This window comes from Tamandua tetradactyla, chromosome 9 (assembly GCF_023851605.1).
Source record: "Tamandua tetradactyla isolate mTamTet1 chromosome 9, mTamTet1.pri, whole genome shotgun sequence".
In the NCBI taxonomy this organism is placed as follows: domain Eukaryota; kingdom Metazoa; phylum Chordata; class Mammalia; order Pilosa; family Myrmecophagidae; genus Tamandua; species Tamandua tetradactyla.
In genome coordinates, this window is record NC_135335.1 from 95,702,334 (window position 1) to 95,721,774 (window position 19,441).

Below are 19,441 nucleotides of genomic sequence, written 5' to 3' on the forward strand. Positions count from 1 at the left end.
CTCAGTAGGTAATGTTCTGTAACAGAGGCAAGGAAGTACTGTTCAGAGTAAAAATGAGTTGCTAAAGCTGGATTCCATATGCCAAATAGGTATAAAATATACACACAGAAATTTATATAAGGGAGAGGAGAGGGAGAAACAGAGTGAGGCAGGAAGGAAAGAGAAAAGATCAAGGCTTAAGCTGAGGTGACTAGAATGATGCTGAGACATGAACAAATAGATTCAAAAGAAATCTTTGGCTACATGGACAAAGGATATTTTACTTTAATATACTGAGTGGGAAGCATGTTGGGCATTTGGGTGACAACTGAGGAGGCAGACGGACATGGATCTGAAGACCAGGACTTGAGATGAGAATTGGGTGCCACTTCAGAGACTAAGGTTGGAAGCCCGAGAAACAAACAATGGCACACAGGGACAGATTAGGGGGAAAAAATGTTAAGAAAGAACAAGGAGAAGGTGTGGTAGTCTTTTTGCATTGCAATAATCCAAATTATCTGCTCTACTCCCCAGCAGGTTTCCCTGATTCAGTGGAACTGAAGAAAAACACAATTTTAAAATGAATTCACTTCATTGAACAAAAGACAGGGCACCTGTGAAGCTTCAAGAACAAATGATTATAAATTATTTTTGAAATGACTTAATTATAGCCGTGGAATATAAGTATTCTAAATGGTGCTTTTTTTTTTTTTTATTTGTTTGTTTTAATTCAACACTCAATTGCCATTTCAGTGTAGAGGCTGGGACAATTACATACAATTTTATCTTTCTATCATAATCTTGAATTCAGAGATTTTTGACACCCAGCAAAAACTGGGTTGGAAATAATCAGTTTACATGTATATAATGACATGGTTTATAAAGTTCTTAACACACATATTTTATTTAATCCTCACATGTGAGACTGGCATTATCATCTCCATCTGACAGAATAAGATGGGATAATCAGGGAAATTCCAACAACAGTGAAAATACCAACTTTCTTCTAACCACTTATATCGATTTTTTAAAATAAAGTTTTGTTTTGGAATAATCTTAGAGTTATAAAAAAATTTGAAAAATTAGTATATATACCCCTCACCCAGTTTCCTAAAATTTTAAAACCATGTATTACCGGGTACATTTACCAAACTAAGAAGCTAACAATGCTGCATTACTATTAAGTAAACTGCAGACTTTATTTGGATTTGATTAGATTTCGAATGATGCTTTTTTTTCTGTTCCAGGATCCAATCCACAGTACAATACTACATTTACTATATAGAGATTTTTTGAGAAAAGCGATTAAGCACTGGCGTTTACATAGTGTTGCTTTACGAAAATGAATTTGCTCAAACATAAGGAAGGGAATTACAGACAAATCAAAACAGTTTGTTGAATTACTAAAACTTATTTTTGTATGAACAATGAAGCCTAACCAAATAAATTCACTGGCCTGATTATTTTATATATATATACACATGTGACTCTCTCACACTCTCTATGACATTTTTTTACATTACTAAAAAGAATGAGAAATGCAGGATTGAATCAAATGGAAACGATGCTTGAAATAAGTCACCATGAATTTGTAACAGAGAGACAAGTTTATAACATGTCATTTTTCAGGTATATTGAAAGATGCCATAAAAATGGTTATTATGGCTATAGCATATTATAGATTATGCTGTGAAAATAAAATATGCCACTTTCATAATGGTATTCCCTGCCCTGCTAATGGGTGTTTATTCATTTCAAAATACTCCTAAATATATTTTCCCTCTCAATTTAAAGTAGTCAATGAATTAGGAAATTTTATCTTTCTCAAAAGCATGTGCTGTGTTGTGATAATTTCTAGTGTGTGAATTTTTTAGGAAGCTTTTCTCGTGTTAATTTTACATTTTATTTTATATACCAATATACTTTCTTATTTTTTATGACCATTCTCTTGATATCCTTGAATAGCATCATTTTTATTATAGATTCACAATTTTAGTTATGTGTCAAATATTTTTTCTTTTCCTCCTTGGTTTCTGAGATATCTTTATTAACTTCTCTGGATTTTCCTGCTTATGATCTTTGACACTGAACAAGGTATGACTGACTCACATTTCGGATAACTAATGCATAGTATTTACATTAAGAGATCACAAAATTTAAATATGTTATAATCAAAATTAAGAGTTCCTGGGACAATAATCAGTAATATTATTGAGCACTTATTTCACACTTGTTTCTTTGCTAATTAATTTACATATTGTAAAGCATGGTAATTTCTTAAAATGCACACAACACTAGGGAACACTAGATTAGATTCATCTATATAAAATCGACTTATTTTCGCTACTTTACAATCATCAATGAACTTTAGTGGTCTATAAATTTTGTACATGACTGATAGAGGAAATCAAATCTCAAATCTAAGCCACTTTGATGATTTCAGAGGCATTATAGAATATTGTTTCTTTTTTTCTAGTTATTAAGATGTGACTTTCAAATGATGAACATTTATACAAGTACATATTGAATTGCCACTCTGTGTTCATCTCAGTAGCTCAGATCTCCCTCTAATGTTATAGTAGTTCCCTGCAACTTTTGAACCCTCAGGTTACATTGTTTATATGTTTGTCTGTCTTAGCATATGTGCAAAATGCCTCTATGTGATTTTCCTGATGGTTGGAGTGAAAACCAACCCCATCTGCCCCACACCTAGTATGTTGTTCCACATAAAGTGGATGCTTAGAAATCACCATCATCATCAGCAGGGCCACCCATTGTCGTCATCTGTCACTTCTGGGTGGCACACATTATCATACTCAATATTCTGCTGATGTAGAATATAAATCAAGCAACAAAATGAAATATCTTAACCATTTTAATATTTTAACAACATGAAGCTCCTGCCACATAAATTTATTTTGGGAATATTTTAAGCATTAGAAAAAATGGTTTGTATAAGCAAGGCAAGTGTACCATGCACAATTTTCTTTAATAGTTCTAATTAAAATCCCTAGAAGACAGTGCTGTTTTGGATTCATAGTTAGCTCAGTGCAGAGTCTGGATGCAAATTGTAAGTTTTGCAAATAGTTGGCATCTTCTTTTAAAATTAAATTAGTGAATATAATTTACTACATTTACTAGTTAGTAATAATCAGAGTTCCACTTAAGTTTGGTTTCCAATTAATGTAATTATTTTAGTTTGAGTTTTATTATTTAGTTTCTTTGCTAATGATCTCCTAATAATTTTCATTGTGATTATAGTCATGGGGAAAAAGGCATGGTTTTCCCAGTAGAAATAAAAAAGATTAATAATTATTATAACAATCAAAATAAGCTTCTACTGTATCCGTGACAGCACATATTTAAAGCTATAACTTAAGTAGTTGTAAAAAGGAAAGTTCTTTTTATCCCAATTAATTTTTTCTCTTTCTTGGCCAAAAGAGGAGCTGAGTTAGGGGCTGAATTTAAAATACAGGGTCTGCTTTTGCTTATCCTGTTTCTGTACTTGAATTGCCACCTTGTCCCTTCTTTATTTGAATTCCACATATGCCTCAACATTCAGTGCAAATCCTCCCTTCTGAGGCTTCCCCAGTTTACTCCAGGCCATGGTGAAAAATTCTCTTAAAATTTTAGTACTCATAGTCTGCATTTCTCTGGCAATTATCCTTATGTGACTTCCTAAACCTCTTATAATTCTAGGAGCGGACTTTGACTTTTTTTTTTTTAAACAGTTCTTTTCTCCATGTATGTATGCCTTGTCTCTACAAGTGTATATTTTGGCACTTTGAGACTGGATACTACCTTAATATATTTTTTTTAACTTATCATGCTTAGTTCTATGTCTGCCCACAGTAAGTAATCAATAAATGGTTTTTGTATATTTGTTTTCTAGAATGTTGGAATTCATGTAAAAAAAAAGCCCTAGACTAAAACAAAGAAGATCACATATTTTTTTTCTTGGTAATGCAACCATGGTTAGGTTACTCAAGCAATTTGTCCACTCCTTCACTACCGCACCTGTTAAATGAGTACCTGATAATTTATAGGGCTCCTCTGTAGATTCACTGTACTATGATTCTAGCCTGCTTTGTCAAACTAAACTAAACACATTTTTAGAAGGCATTTTGAAATCAACAAGGATATACTTTTAAAAAAGATTCGGAAACACACTAAATAAATAAGCATGCAAATTATTCATTCTTGCATAATTGCTTATTAGACAAATTAAAGGTCAGGAGAACAGGATTATACACTCAGCCTGACCCATGTTCTGTGATAATGAATATACTGACGTTCTATATTCTACTGGGACACATGATCTGTACCTATTTTCAGCCCACTGGCTCTTCACACTCCATTGTTTAAAAATAGATCAGTTCTGAACTTTGGAGACAGATTCAGAAGGGCATTAACCTCTTTCTCAACTGTTAAGTTTGCCATCTTGCTCTAATCAAATCAGTATAAATCTGACCATGTTAAAAATAGACTGCCTTACTTCACATACATTCTAACCTGCTCTTGTAAGCAGGGGTCTAGTTCACTGAATTTTTTCTAATTAGTTTTTATTTTTAAATATACTGATTGCATTTACCAATCCATTAATAATGCAAACAACACTCTAATGATCTTAATATGTCAGTGCCAAATTTTGATGTTAATATATTTTCTCCAGACAGCTCATTGTTAAAATGAAGGAAGAGCTTATTAGCAGATTGGTTAAATAAATTCCAAAAATATGAGACATTTAATAAGGCTGGGTTTGCCATCTATAAATTGGCCTGATCCTCTGAATAAGCTTCTCATAGCCTTGTACACGCATAGTCATACTATGCATTTAAATGTCCATCTTTCACTAACCTCTATGTGCCATGAGGGTTGGAGCTGTACTCTATTTTCATTGCATCGTAATAATGCCAAGGATTAAATTTTACTGTGTACTTACCATGTGCCATGTACTTTTCTAATTTTTAATATTGTTTGCCCACTTAATCGTTAAAACAACCCTACAAGGTAGTTATTATTATCATCATCCACATTTAAAGATAAGAAAAGTAAAGTACATACAAGTTAAGAAAATAGTCCAGAGTCATACACTTAGGAAATAGTGGTGCTGGATTTTAAGGAGGCTGATGGGAACAGGGCTGCTCTAGCATTATACGTCATAGCCCCTCAGTACCACATTTTCATTCATACTTATTACACAGCTGAACGAATGTGTACAGTAATTAGTAGCATTGAGAAAGTCAAAGAAAGGATGTACATTATCAAAAATAATTAAACTTTGAAGATTTCTGATCAGGCAGGAGGATTTGGAGCATATTCTAAGTATATGGTACGAGAACAAAAAGGAGGAGTATCCAGGAAAAACCAGGCCAGGTGACTATTTGGAAGCCCAGTTTGGCAGACTCATAATTTTGACTAGAAACAGCCACAGAGCAACTGGAGAATGAAGATTGTAGATAATGAACACATTACAAAATAATAGCTATAATTTAAAATGATGAGATTCTGGGTACCATCTAAAGAGTCTTTCTAAAAAGAAATTCTTGTGTTCTTTTGCATTCTTGCTCTGAGTATTTCAGGCTCACGGTGAAATGAGGATAGCAATCTTTTAAGAAGATGACCTTACAGTCACTTCGTATAATGCTGGCAATTTTGGTGGAACCACTGCACGGGTTATTTTGCCTACCCCAAGGAAATGACTTATGACCTTATCTGCCACTGTGGATTTTTCTCACCCTGAGGTGGTTCACAACTTAAGTCTTGACAGGGAAAACAGCTTTATGAGCCACTGACAATATTCTAGGCAGACCTGTTATAGCAATATAAAAACTATATATATAACATTTTCTATCTACTCCATAGTTGTTATTGCATTATAAGGGTTGGACAGAATAATATAACCTTCTATGTAGATACTTTATTGAAATATTTCCCCTCTGGGATAACTCTGCACTAAATCACTAATACATAAACCTAGAGAAAGTTAAAAAAATAATAAAAACAACCACCTGAAAACTAGAACTCTCTAACCTGTAGTGCATTAAGAAACCACAAAGGAATTTAAATATGCTACCAATCTTTTGTTGGTATATTGAAAAATTCAATGGACAGAGCACTTCATAGTTATATAAGGTTTTAAAATCCATAAAACACCACTGTTTAGTAAAAAAAAAAATGCACTCTATAGTTGTAAAAATCAGTCATTCTTTGAGATGATTTTCAACTACAAGGGTCTTATTTTCTATGTATTTATTCATTTATCAAATACCTCCTGTCTGAGGGGTAGTGTGATGGTGGAACTCAAGAAAGACATGCTCACCCTTTTGGAGTTAAAATTCTTACAGCAGAACAGATAATGAATGAATAGATATTAAAGAAAATAAGGTGATAAGTAGACAAAGAAAGAGGGTGTTTAGATGTAAAATGACTGTGAAATGACTAATTTCAATGAGTTTCTCAGGGAAGGCTTCTTTGAGGAAGTAGCTTTTGCATTGGAGACCTGAACAATAAGAATGAGCTAGCAATTTGTTACAAGTATTTCAGCAATATTTCTCTAGCATATGAAAAACATAAATGACTTAACTTCCGACACAGACAGGAAAATAGAAATTGGTTCAATAGAGTCATTTTAGTTTTTGAAATATCTATTACTTGATTAATTTGCATATGCATGGTATTATAAATTTAGTAAGTCTTCAAACTTCACACAAATGTGATTCTTACTGCCATTTTATTTAAAGGTGTTCAAACATATTGAGAAGAAAGGTTGAGTATATAAAATGGAAAAAGCATAGTATGAATTAAACTGGTTGTAAATATAGGCTACTTTTCACATTGTTTTCCATTGCAGTTTCCTTTCTTTCTTAATTTTTTTTATTTATATTTTTATTTTTATTTTTTTAGCATGGGCAGGCACCAGGAATTGAACCCGGGTTTCTGATGTGGCAGGCAAGAATTCTGCCACTGAGCCACCGTTGCACCACCCCTTTCTCTATTTTTAAGCAATAGGTCTTTTGTATAAGATTTTGAGAGCTTGAATGCTTGACCTAGCCTTTACTTTTAAAAGTTCCTGAGTCCACAGACACGGATTAACAGAAATCATGTTTTCAAGTATACATTAGCATTTAAGATGCAAAATACCTGCATAAAAATGAGGTTTCTTGATACATAATACAATGAAGCATTTGAAGTTAAAATTGATGTTACAATAAAAAATGATTGTTGACTCAAAATTGAATATATGGTTTGTAACTGTACATGGTATGTGCATATATGTATACAATGCACTTCTTATTTTTACCTTTTCTCAGTTTATCATGAAGTTCATAGTCTTGAAAGAACCAGACAATAAACTCACAAAGGATAAGTCCAGTAATAGAGTGTGCTAAGGGAAACTATTTGCAGAAGGTGACAGCTGGTGAGAGTGTTTAGTGAAGATTAGAAGGTTATATGAGTGGAAAGGATTTAGATTTAGGGGATAGCATGAAGAAAGGGAAAGAGGTAATCAAAAGAATTTTTTTCAGGAAATTAACAGTAATTCCCTATTGATAAAGCATGAATATATAAGAAGTGAAGATGGAGATAGGCCTAGGATGGTTTTGTGAGCCATGTCAAGGACTTTGGACTGTTTACAGCAGAGTTGGAAAATCACAGCCAGGTTGTAAGAATAGAGTGATATAGTCAAGTTTGTATCTTAGATAGATCAATAGATCGCCATGTGATGGAATGCACTGGAGTCATTTGAGATTGAAGGCAAGGAGAAAAGCCGTCAGTGCACTTCAAAAGTTGAGGTAAAAGATGCTGAGAACTTGAACTGAGGCATTTGAAATAAGGGGAAAGATGGTCATAATTTAATGACTGAATGGTTGCAAGAAATAAGAAGTATGTCTATGGATGGGTTCAAGGGGGTAAATGTGAAAAGTGAATTTTTTTCCTTGTGTAGATCAGCGTAAATCAGTAAAGATCAGTGTGGCAAGAGAAAATACATGCTAAAATCACAGATACAATAAAAAATATTGTTATCCTGATTTTTTTATTACACTGAGGATTTTCAGTACAGAGGAAGCACTTTTATATATGAATGCAATTTCTCAGGGTTCGTTCTTGTACTCTCTTTTACTGTCAGCTTTCTGAAGTCCCTCACTGAGCTTTTAGTATGGAACCTTAATCCTTCCCTGCCTCTTTGGAACACATCTTCAGTTTAGTCTTTCCGCCATTTGATTTAACATTTATCCCTGATACTAGCTCTTGGATTACCTGTGTGGCCATGCCATGGCCTTCCTACCTCTAAACCCTTCCAGGTCCTGGAGAATCCAGCTGGGTCCAGTGCCCTGATCTTTTGCCTTTCAATGACAAGAATTGAATTTAAACCAAATTTGTTATCCAGTAAAGATGTAAAGCAAGCCATATTAATAAATGCTATTTTTAAAGTAGAGGGTACAACTGTTCTCCTTTTTAAAAATGTTTTTATGTTTCTTAAGGATGCATAAATTCTAATGAGATTGAGGACTTTGATGGTTAACTTTATGTGTCAACTTGGCTAGGCTATGGTGCCCAGTTCCTTGGTCAAGCACTAGTCTAAATGTTGTGGTTAAGGTATTTTGTAGATATGCTTAATGTTTCCAATTAGTTTACTTGTAAAGGAAATTCCAATTCATAATGTAGGTGGACCTCTTTCAAATAGCTGAAGGCCTTAAGAACAAAAGCTGAGGTTTCCTGGGGAAGATACAAAGTCTGCCCCAAGACAGCAGTGCCAACTGCTGCCCTAGAGATTTTGTACTCTTGCCTGAATTTCTAGGCTTCTGGTCTGCCTAACAAATTTTGGAGTTGACAGCCTTCTAAATCATGTGAGCAAATTTCATACAAGAAGATCTCTCTATATGTATGTCTACAAACACATACACAACCACATACTCATTATATTGGTTCTGTTGTACAAGAACTTTGTAGGGAGAATAGGGTGATCAATACCAGATATTTAGCCCATTTCATGCTACAACTCTTAACTGACTGGGTTTAAAAAACAATAAAATACCTTTTAGTTGATGCAGGAATTTATGAATGGTTATAAATGTCAAATGGAATGAAAATATTCATTGGATTGTTCCACTAATATACACCAAATTTACTACTACTTTCAAGAAAATTTAAAAATATAGCTCTTGTTCTTAAGGAACCTCAAAACAAAAGGGGAAAAGATAAATGTGAAAAAAATGAGAAAACTTAAAGCAAAATGAGATAAGTAGTACATAAGAGTTATGAACTAAGTACAACAGGGTCAGAGAAAAGGGATCAAAATCAGTCCAGCAGATTAAAGAAGGTAAAATTAAACAGATACAATTTGAACTAGAATTTTCCAACAAGTGAGAGACAGTTCTAGAAAATATATTCATATTAACAATGATGCAAGGGTAAGAAATAATAATTAATTCTTGTTTAACAGCCAAATGTATAGCTTGGCTGTAGGCCATAGAGAGGCATGTGGGGTAGCCGAGAAGGATAGCCAGAATGTAGAGGAGGTTAGAGCCCAGAGGGCTGGAACAGCAGCCTAAGGAGTATATATTTTATTTAATTTGAAATGGAAAGACTGAGAGGTTCTGAGCAGGAAAATGACCAGCTCGTGTACATAAAAAAGATTAATCAGGCAGCAGTGTTTCAAATGGTAGATAAAGAAAACAGTTCAAAGCTCAAAGGCAAATAGACCACACGATAAGATTGGGTAGGGTGATGGTAGTGATAATGGAAGCAAGAATACAGGCATAGGGGATTTAATGAAAGATAACTGATGGCACTTGGAGATTGACTGGGTGTGCAGAGCTGGGAAAGGACTGAAGTTTGACGTTACAAATTACTTGAGAATAAGCACAAAATTGACAGAAGAGAGACTTCAAAGGATAAAGAGTTCAGTGTTGAAAGATACTGCATTACATAGCTTATCACATGTTTCTGAAGCCAGAGGAAGATCTTGATGGAGTTGTCCCACAAGGAACTGGCTGGATATAGCAACATTACAGTTTATAGAGGAGAACAGAATCTGATACATTAAAATGACGGTAAATAAGGAATTACTATGAAATACCATGTAGCTTATAAGAAAACAGAGCTAAGGACAAGAACTTAGAACATAAAGTTACAGAATAAAAATGTGAGATGGAATAAACTGCAGAGAGTGAACACAAGGGGACAGGAGAAAAGCCAGTGGCTGAGTCATGGTTCCATGCGTGTATTTCAGTCGTTTGAAAAGTATCACCAACAGTGAATTTAATGATTAAGTCATCATTGATAACTTATAAGGAATCAATTTTGGTAAGAAAGTGGAAAACAAAATGCATTATATACAAAGGTATATAATGATTTCATAGCACACTTTGGAGAAGACTGGTAGTAAAGAAAGGAAAGATAGCCCAGCAGAGAAGTGGAAGGAATATAAAGAGTTACGAGTATGTTCTTTTGGTTTATGGGTGTGCTGAGCGCTCTAGTAGGGAGAAGGAAAATTGCTAGGGAGGGATGGAAAGAGGATCAAGACAAATGTTGCAAAGTGTTTTATTGTGGTAACAGGAAATGAATTTAATTGCTCACAGCAGGTCAGAATGATGAGGAGGTAAGTAAACATTTAGAATTTTTGAAGTAGAAAGGAGAAGAATGGAATGATCTCATGCTAATTGCTTTGAGCTCAGCAAAATAGAGATTGTGAATGCAGCCTGAAGACTGAGATTTAGGTCTCAGTCAATGAGACCCAAGTCATTATAAGTCATTATATGCCTTAGGAATATAATGGAGTCCTTAAGAGAAAAATGGCAAAAATGTTAATAATTTGTGGATACATCAAGGACTGGGAGCATGAATTTTTGTAGTTCATTATCAAAAATGTTTTGTGATTTACTTGAAAATATTGGTCATTACGAGAATGAGGGCAGGGGAATGAGAAATAACCAGGCTAGGAACTAGAGCATCAGAGGAGCAAGGAATTTTAGAGTGCAAGCACATTATCTACATGGCTCACCATAGGATCTAGTCTGTAGCTGGAATCTAAGAGATGGTCAGGAAAAAGGAAAATGGGAGGGAAATAAAAGACAATATTTAAAACAACGTTCAGGAAGCATAAGGGAATAGAAGATTGAGAAGATATTGGGATGATATGGACAATGGGGCTAAAAGGATGAATTTTGGGAGCTAGGGATATAGAAATTAGGACATTTTTGAGAAACACAATTAGAAGAACAATTTGCAATACATATTTTTAGCAATTAAAAGCTTGACTATGGGAGAAAGGAAGATTAAGGGCAAAACAGGTGCCAAAACTTATTTCTGATTTTTCTTTTGAGTAGTGTCAAAATATGAACTTGAAGAATTCCTATGAATAAAATAAACAATGACTGGGTTGTATGGAGACTAAGAACTATAACTCTTACCTCTCTCAGAGGATCATTGAGTTCATTGAGAATATTTTCCTCATCAAAGATTTTGCCTTGGTATCTGTGTTCATAGTAATCATGGATCTTCTGACGCATATCAGCTGGTAACTTATGGAATGACATATACTGTTCCACTTGCTTATACTGTAAGGAAGTGAGAAAGTAAATCAGAAGACATTGTTAGGCTGTATAAGAAACTACAATATTGCTTTGTCATTCTATATCTGATAACATTTCAATTCTCAGTAACAAAAGAACAAATTTTTTAAAGAGGGGAACTCATTATACTTGATGCTTACTCTGTGTCATGTATTCCATAATGGATTTTTCTTTTTTGAACAAACTCAGATGATATGGAAAGGCAGCACAAAAGGAGTTCAGAGTCAGTGTAAAGGTATGTTACCACAAAACACAATGATGATGCAAGAAATAAAATGTGATGCTATATATTTTTTTGTCTGTTTTTGGTTCTGTTATAAATGTAGTCATGAAGGCGCTGCTTGACTCTTCATTTGGAGGAAGAATTCCAAAAAACTTAGCAAGGCAAGAAGTTTCGGATAGTACCGAAGGTTTAATCTTAGACCTTCTAAAAAAGATCAGAACTTAATTACATTTTTAATCTAAAGGCAGAGAGCTTGGGAGCTGTTTATAAGTCCTAGATATCAAGCAAATCGAATGCATTGCAAAATACTTAGAAATAAAATAGTATGTCAGGCTTAAAATTTAAGACTTGGAAGGAAATCATGGTGAGACTAGATCCACACAATTTTATACCTGAAAGTTATCTTAGAATTTTCATTTGAATTGGTAGTTCTTACAATTGATCACCTTGGGTGACAGTTCCTTGTTAGGAATGCAGGTCAGATTTTCAGGCATACCCCAGAATGATTCCACTGATGTATCTGTCTTTTAGTATTTATACATACACATATATTTATTACTTAATTTTTTATCACAGAAAATATAGAACATATATAAAAGAAGAATGACATAATGAACCCTCATGCATCAATCAGCCAGCGTCACAATTACTTTTTTAGGTTTGTGACTACAAAAATAGCTGCATAATCAGCAAATCATTTCAGTACTGCACACTTATGCTGTTTTTTATAGTTTTACTTTCGTTATTAGCTTGCTTCTTTATTTTTCTTGCCCAGCTGATATATTTTATTGTGGTAGCATATACACAACACAAAATTCCCATTTTAACAACTTTGAAGCTTAAAATTCAGTGGTGTTGGGAGGGCCACAGTGGCTCAGCAGGCAGAGTTCTAGCCTGCCATGCTGCAGACCCGGGTTCATTTCCGGTGCCTGCTCAGGTGGAAAAAAAAAAAGTCAATGGTGTTAATTATATTCATAATATTGTGCTAACATCAGCACCTTTCATTATCAAAACTTTTCTATCACCCTAAACAGAAACTCTATGCACATTACTATTAACAGCCTATTTCCAATCACTACCTCTGTCCCTGGTCGGCCATATTTCAGTTTTTGATTCTATAAATTTGCATATTCTGCTTATTTCATATTTCAAAAGTACAATATTTGCACTTTTGTGTCTGGCTTATTTCACTCCATATAAATTCTCCATGTTTCCATCCACGTAGTAGCATGTATCAATACTTCATTCACTTCATTTATCTATTCATCTGTTCATGGACACTTGGGGTGCCTCCAACTTTGGCAATTTTGAATAATGTTGGTATGAACATTAGTGTGCAAATATCTGTCCAAGTCACTGCCTTCAGTTCTTCTGGGTATATACCTGGAAGTGGGATTGCCACGTCATATGGTAACTTTATTCTTAACTTTCTGAGATACCACCAAACTTTTTACAATAACAGCTGCACAATTTAACATCCCACTGTGCTAATTTGAAAGTGTTATGTACCCCAGAAAAGCTATGTCCTTTAATCCTGATTCAGTATTGTAGGGTGCAAACCCTTTTGTTTAGATTATCTCCATGAAGGTGTGGCATGCCTCGCTGTGGGTGTGGTCTTCTGGTTATAGAGAACTGTGATTCCGCCCATTCACGGTGGGTTTTGATTAGTTTACTGGAATCCTTGAAAAGGTGAGATATTTTGAAGAACCCTCAGATGCAGATGCGTGGAGAACAATTGCTTCAAAACTGACAGAAACATGAACATTTGGGGATGTGTGGAGTACCTACAGAGAGAACAGGTACCCAGACATGGTCAGAGCCCAGCAGATGTCACCATGTGCCTTCCTGAGATGCTAAGCAAGCCAGAACCCAGAGTTGTGTCCAGAGGAACAAAGTGAAGACCCACAAATGCTTAGAGAGGAAAGCACCGACAACAGAAGCTGGAAGCAATAGAACCAGAAACAAGGACTAACAGATGCCAGTCAGGTGCCACCCCAGCTGATCATGGTGTTCCAATGGCATCAGCCTTTCTTGAGGGAAGATAACCTCTTGTTGGTGTCTTAATTTGAACATTTTCACAAACTTAGAACTGTAAGCTTGTAATGTAATAAATTCTTTTTTTAAAAGCCCTTCCATTTCTGGCATACTGCCCTCTGGCAGCATTAGCACACTAGTATATCCACTGAGAATGGACAATGGTTACTTTGCAACCACTAAGAAAATTATATCCTTGCTAATGAAACAAGAGCATAGCTGCTACCTGGAGCTTATGAGAAGAATGGAATCGCAGGCCCACACTCCAGATTTACTGAATCAGAATCTAAATCATAATAAAATATTCCCAGATAACTTGTACGCACATTAAAGACTGAGAAGTATTTCTTACCTGTTTCTGATGCAGGTGGACATGAGATTATACTTTGGGAAAAAATAATTAGATCCGTTTTATTGTACAGATGGTTAAATTGAGTTCAAATAAAAAAATATAAAATAAACTTGATAAAGGAGAGATGAATCAACATTGTGATATAAACAGCTACTAAAAACCTCTCCCCAGAGATTAAAAAAAAACAAAAAAAAAAAAACAAGGACAATTATATCTTGTTTAGTGCTCAGGAGAAAGGTACAGACTGGAGAAGGACCCTATAAATGCTGAATTGAAGAAAGACAGAAATGATCTTAATGTAAAAAAAAAAATCCTAATTAAGATAGCTGAAGAAAACTTTCCATCAGGAAGAACTGATGGAGAGAGAATAGAAAAATATGAGGTTAAAATAAAAGCAAATAGTACAGGAAATAAAGGTGATTATATAGTTTAATCAACAACAACAACAAAAAAGGATATTGGCACTGTGGTAAATGGAATTTGCAGGTCAAAGTAAGGTATTCTGCTTTAGACTCAACTTTAATAAAGTTTGAAAAGCTCAAAAACAGGTATGGAAGTATAATCCATCTTGACATTGGAAAAGTAGAGATGAAACTATTTAGAAAATGTAAATGAAGAAGCAATTTTGCTACTTTATCTAGGATACTACCTAGTAGACTCAGAATGAGAAATAAAGATGCAAATATATTGGGTAAATTTACAAAATATACCAAGGGTAGAACTGCAACTAGTTACACAGTATAACAGGAGACAGATGATAAGGAGAATTGGAGAACAGTAAGTGACCATGCCCCTTTTTAGGATAAGAAATCAATAAATGATGTTTATAATTGGTTATATAAGAAACATAAGTAGAAACATATTTTTTAGTGATATAGACAAAACAACTTTCAAAAGTGGTGGTATAGAGTCCTAAAGAACACCCAGGGAATTATATATAATATTATATAAAGGTTCCATGCACTATAATAATTATTCAGAAATTTACAACCTTCAGATGGGTCCCTGGACCAAATAAGTCCTGAAATGTAGAGGTGCCAGCCTCTCCAGAACATCAACTAGTTCCATCCCTCTATCCCATATTATTGACAGACCATTCCAACTTCAGAAAGTTGGAAAGGACATACCCCAAATACCCCTGAAGAGTGGGAGAAAGATCAAAGGTGATGGTGGAGTTGTACAGAGAAGGTGGGGTTTAACAAACAAAAATGATTGCTAAATCTTTATACTGATATTTCTTTCTAGCTCCAGTATCTTAGAGCAGCTAAAAGTAAAAATCTAAAATTAGTTCTACAGCTAATCACTGTGATGTTCTTTGAAATGTATTGCTTTTTGTGTATATACGTTATTTTCACGCACAAAAATATAGAGAAAAACTGGTGGCCTGGGAAGAGTGAGATTGTGTTTCACAGTGGACTTTTGCCATTCACTGGAAACATTCATTAGTACTCATATTTAAAACCAAGTGCAAGCATTGCATTTATAATTTTTTAAATGTAAAAGAAGGTTTTAAAAATAAAAAATGACAGCATAAAATATTTTTCTCATATACCTTAGATCTGATGGGATAAATTTTTTATCTTATTTGTTTAAAAAACAATTGCATTTTCATCTTTGGTTTTCAAAAATCTGTTCATCAGTGCTGTTAAATGGTTCTCATAATCTTTTGCCTATGGTATATTGCTGCAATGAATAGAAACTTCATTTTGCTTTCTCATTAAGACAAAGTTTCTGTTTTTACATTCCTTGACATTGCCAGTTTATTCAGAACTTCTTACACCTGGTTTATTTCATTGTCCGTCTACTAAGAAGTATCTTCTTCAATGAGTAGTTTATTTTTATTTCTTAAGATCACATGGATTTTAAACAACAGTTTCATACCACATACCCTCCCCCCCAAAAAAAAAATCCAAGTTCTTTAATCCTGATTCATTATTACTGGGTATGATCATTTTGATTATTATTTCCATGGGGTGACCCACCCAATTGTTGGTGGGACCTTTTGATTTGGTGGTTACCATGGAGACATGTCTGTACCCATTTAAGGTGGGGTCACTTACTAGAGTCCTTTTAGAAGGGACCACTTTGGAAGAAGCTTCAGAACTGACACAGACAAGAGACCTTTGAAGATACAGAAGGAAAATACCCCTGGGAAAGCCTTATGAAACAAGAAGCCAGGAGAGAAAGCTAGCAGATGTCACCATGTGCCTTCCCAGCTGACAGGAGTGTTCCAGATGGCATCAGCCTTTCTTGAGTGAAGTTAACCTCTTCTTGATGCCTAACTTGGACATTTTCACAGTCTTAGGAGTATAAACTTGCAACTTAATAAATTCCTTTTTAAAATCTATTACATTTCTTGAATATTGCATTATGACAGCTTTAGCAAATTAAAACAGATATGATATTTTTGTTTATTATTACAAGTTTTGGGTTAGGATGAAGGAAATACAGGCATATAGACAAAAAGAAATAGTTTCGATTTTTAATATATTGTCATTCACCAAACATTATTACCGAATTTCCAAATTCAATGACCACTTTCAAGTACCTATTTTTTTATCTTATGATCCTTTTGACCATCATCACTCTTGAAACTTTATCCTTCCTTGGATCCTGCCAACCTCGATTCTGGTTTTGTTTCTACATCCTGCTAGCTAATGTCAGTGCCCTTAACTTAATCAGCCTTCATGATCCAGCTGCCTTTAAGATGGAGAGCTTTCTTTTCTCTTCATTTCACACATCCTCCCTTCATGATACCCTAGTCATTGACAATGTGCACGTTTATCCCAGATGCCTGACCTACAGATAAATATTAGGATGTGTCCCACGTTAAAGCTCAACCTGTCAAAAACTGAATTTTGTTTTCTTTCCCCTCCTCTCACCCAAACTTGCTTCCTTGCATCCTAACATAACACAGTGCTTAGTATATAGCAGCAGTTCTGAAACTGTAGTGTATGGAAGGGCTGTTGAAGCTCAGACTGCTGAACCCCACACCGAATTATTAATTAATTGGATTTGGGTGGAGATTGTGAAGGGGCATTTCTAACAAGTTCCCAGGTATTGCTGGTGGTTTGGCAACCATGCTTTGAAAACCACTGGCATACAGCAAACACTCAGTGAATATTTGTTAGTTCTATAATTACTCTGAGTCAATAAATGGTTAAATATGAAGTACAGGTACAATTATAAGACTTATCTCCATATGTGTAAATCATAAGAAATATTCACAGTACCTTAGTATATTAGTTATGAAAGAGCAAGGAAGATAATTCAGTCTAACACCATCTTACAGAAGATAAAGAAACTTAAGTCTAGAGGGACTAAATGAATTGTATAAGGACAAATAACTAGACTCAACCAATCTTGTCTTTTTATAAAAATAACATTTGCATTTAGTCAACCAAGGATCGATTTTCCAATTCCAAAGTTGGAGGTAGAGCAGATTTTTTTTTTTTTTCCTTTTAGGTGAGTAGACCTTTGTACACAGGCACCAAGGGCAAAATACAACTAAACTGCTCTGCATATCCCTGAAGTGCATAGCAAAGAAAGGAGAAATCTAGAGCCCCATAAGTCAGTTAAGGTTAAAGATTCTCTCCACTCCAAGCAACCTTTTGGGCAAGAAGCTTGTTGAGAAAAGTAAGCAGAAATGACCTAATCACCTGCAGGTCCTTAAGATAATGGGCTCCTTCATCTGGCCAGAATTGACAGCACTTCCTTTGATGCATATCAGTACTCAGCAAACTGTGACAGTTCTGTTGGCTGTATGGTTTTCCCTAATTCAACCTTAATGAGACACCAGACTCCATGGGCTACACTCATATAAGATTTGTATTTAAAAGTAAGGGATACAGTACAGCAAGAGAAAAAATACAGTCAAGCATCAAAAGTCCCAAACATTTTCTGCAGCCTCAGCTCCCCATACACCCAATCTTTTAGGGCTTAGATCATGCTGAGTCTTTGGCTTGAACTGCCAAGATCTTTGCAGGGAATCTTGGCTTTGAGAGGTCATCAATGAAGCTCTTAGTGGCTCTTTCAGTAGTCACACCAGACTTGTTAAACTTGTAGGCCAATTGCAAATCAGCAGTACAGAAACTTATCTTGGAGATTAAGGAAGGGAGTGCCAGACCCTAAATAGAACACTTTAAATCCCACTGCCATTATCGTGGGCAAGAGTAAAAATAAATCATACCAGTATTTCCAAAGATTAAAAAACAAACTTTTCCAATCAAACTATAAGCCAGCTTCATCATACACAGTGATTTTATAGTAAAGGCCACTAAAGCTTCTGTCTTATGGCCAGCTGTAACAAGAGCCAGGCAGCCTGATCCAAGAGCTCTAAAAGTGGGTGCTGAAGCATGCTGATGTCAGGCAGGTGTTCAGATTCTGAGCTTTCTTGGGAAAATTACCCCAATTCTTGTCAAATATATGCTAGAAGCACTTATGGACATTAGCAGCTGTAAAATTGGTGCCTAAGTACAAAATGATGTATCACAATCAAGTAGCTTGAGAAAGTTATATATAAGCCTCAGACCTTAAATACTTTACAAGACAATCTGGTTACCAATTAGAGCAAATCTTGTGATAAAGTGGTGTTCCTTTGAGGATACTGGTCTCCAAAAAGAATTGTCCAAACAATACGAATGGTGGTTGTTTCTCATTAGGTATCACTATTATCAATTATTTGTTATAATATCTTGTTGGGTTTTTAAAATATGGTTGTTATTAATTTAAATTACTATTACAATAATTATAGAAAAGGAGTAAGGAGACCTAGATCTTGTAATCAGAACTCTAATGTCAGAAAAAGATTTTAGAAATCTTTTAATATATGGTATATCAAATGCGTCCTATTTTAAGGAAAGGATCTTATTACTTTTTCTTATGTCTTTATGTGATTTTTTTAAAATATAATTTTATCAAGCTATTTTCACACACTAGACAATCCAAAGTATACAATGGGGGGTTTCACAATGTCATCACATGGTTGTACATTCATCACCATGATCAATCTTAGAACACTGGAACTGCTCCAGAAAAAGAAATAAAAAGAAAAAAGGAAACACCAAACATCCCAAACCACTTGTCCACTCCCCCTTATTAATGCCTAGTATTGTATTCTATACAATTTAAAGATTTACAATAAAGGTAAGTTAATTAAGACAGGGTAGTATTGTCTGAGATAGATACATAGATCAGTGGAACAGAATAAGACATCCAGAAGCAGATCCATAAAGACTCAGGCAACCAACATTTTTTTTTTTTTTTTTTGCTATATAG

At 34.7% G+C, this 19,441-nt stretch overlaps 1 protein-coding gene across 1 annotated transcript in view; it reads right to left on the bottom strand.

The window, feature by feature from the left end:
* Window positions 1–19,441, bottom strand: part of HCN1 (hyperpolarization activated cyclic nucleotide gated potassium channel 1) — a 437,825-nt gene that overhangs the window by 107,461 nt on the left and 310,923 nt on the right. The window contains exon 5 of the mRNA XM_077115160.1: window positions 11,394–11,540. Coding sequence (XP_076971275.1) covers window positions 11,394–11,540 — 147 coding nt within the window. The remainder of the gene's footprint in view (window positions 1–11,393; window positions 11,541–19,441) is intronic.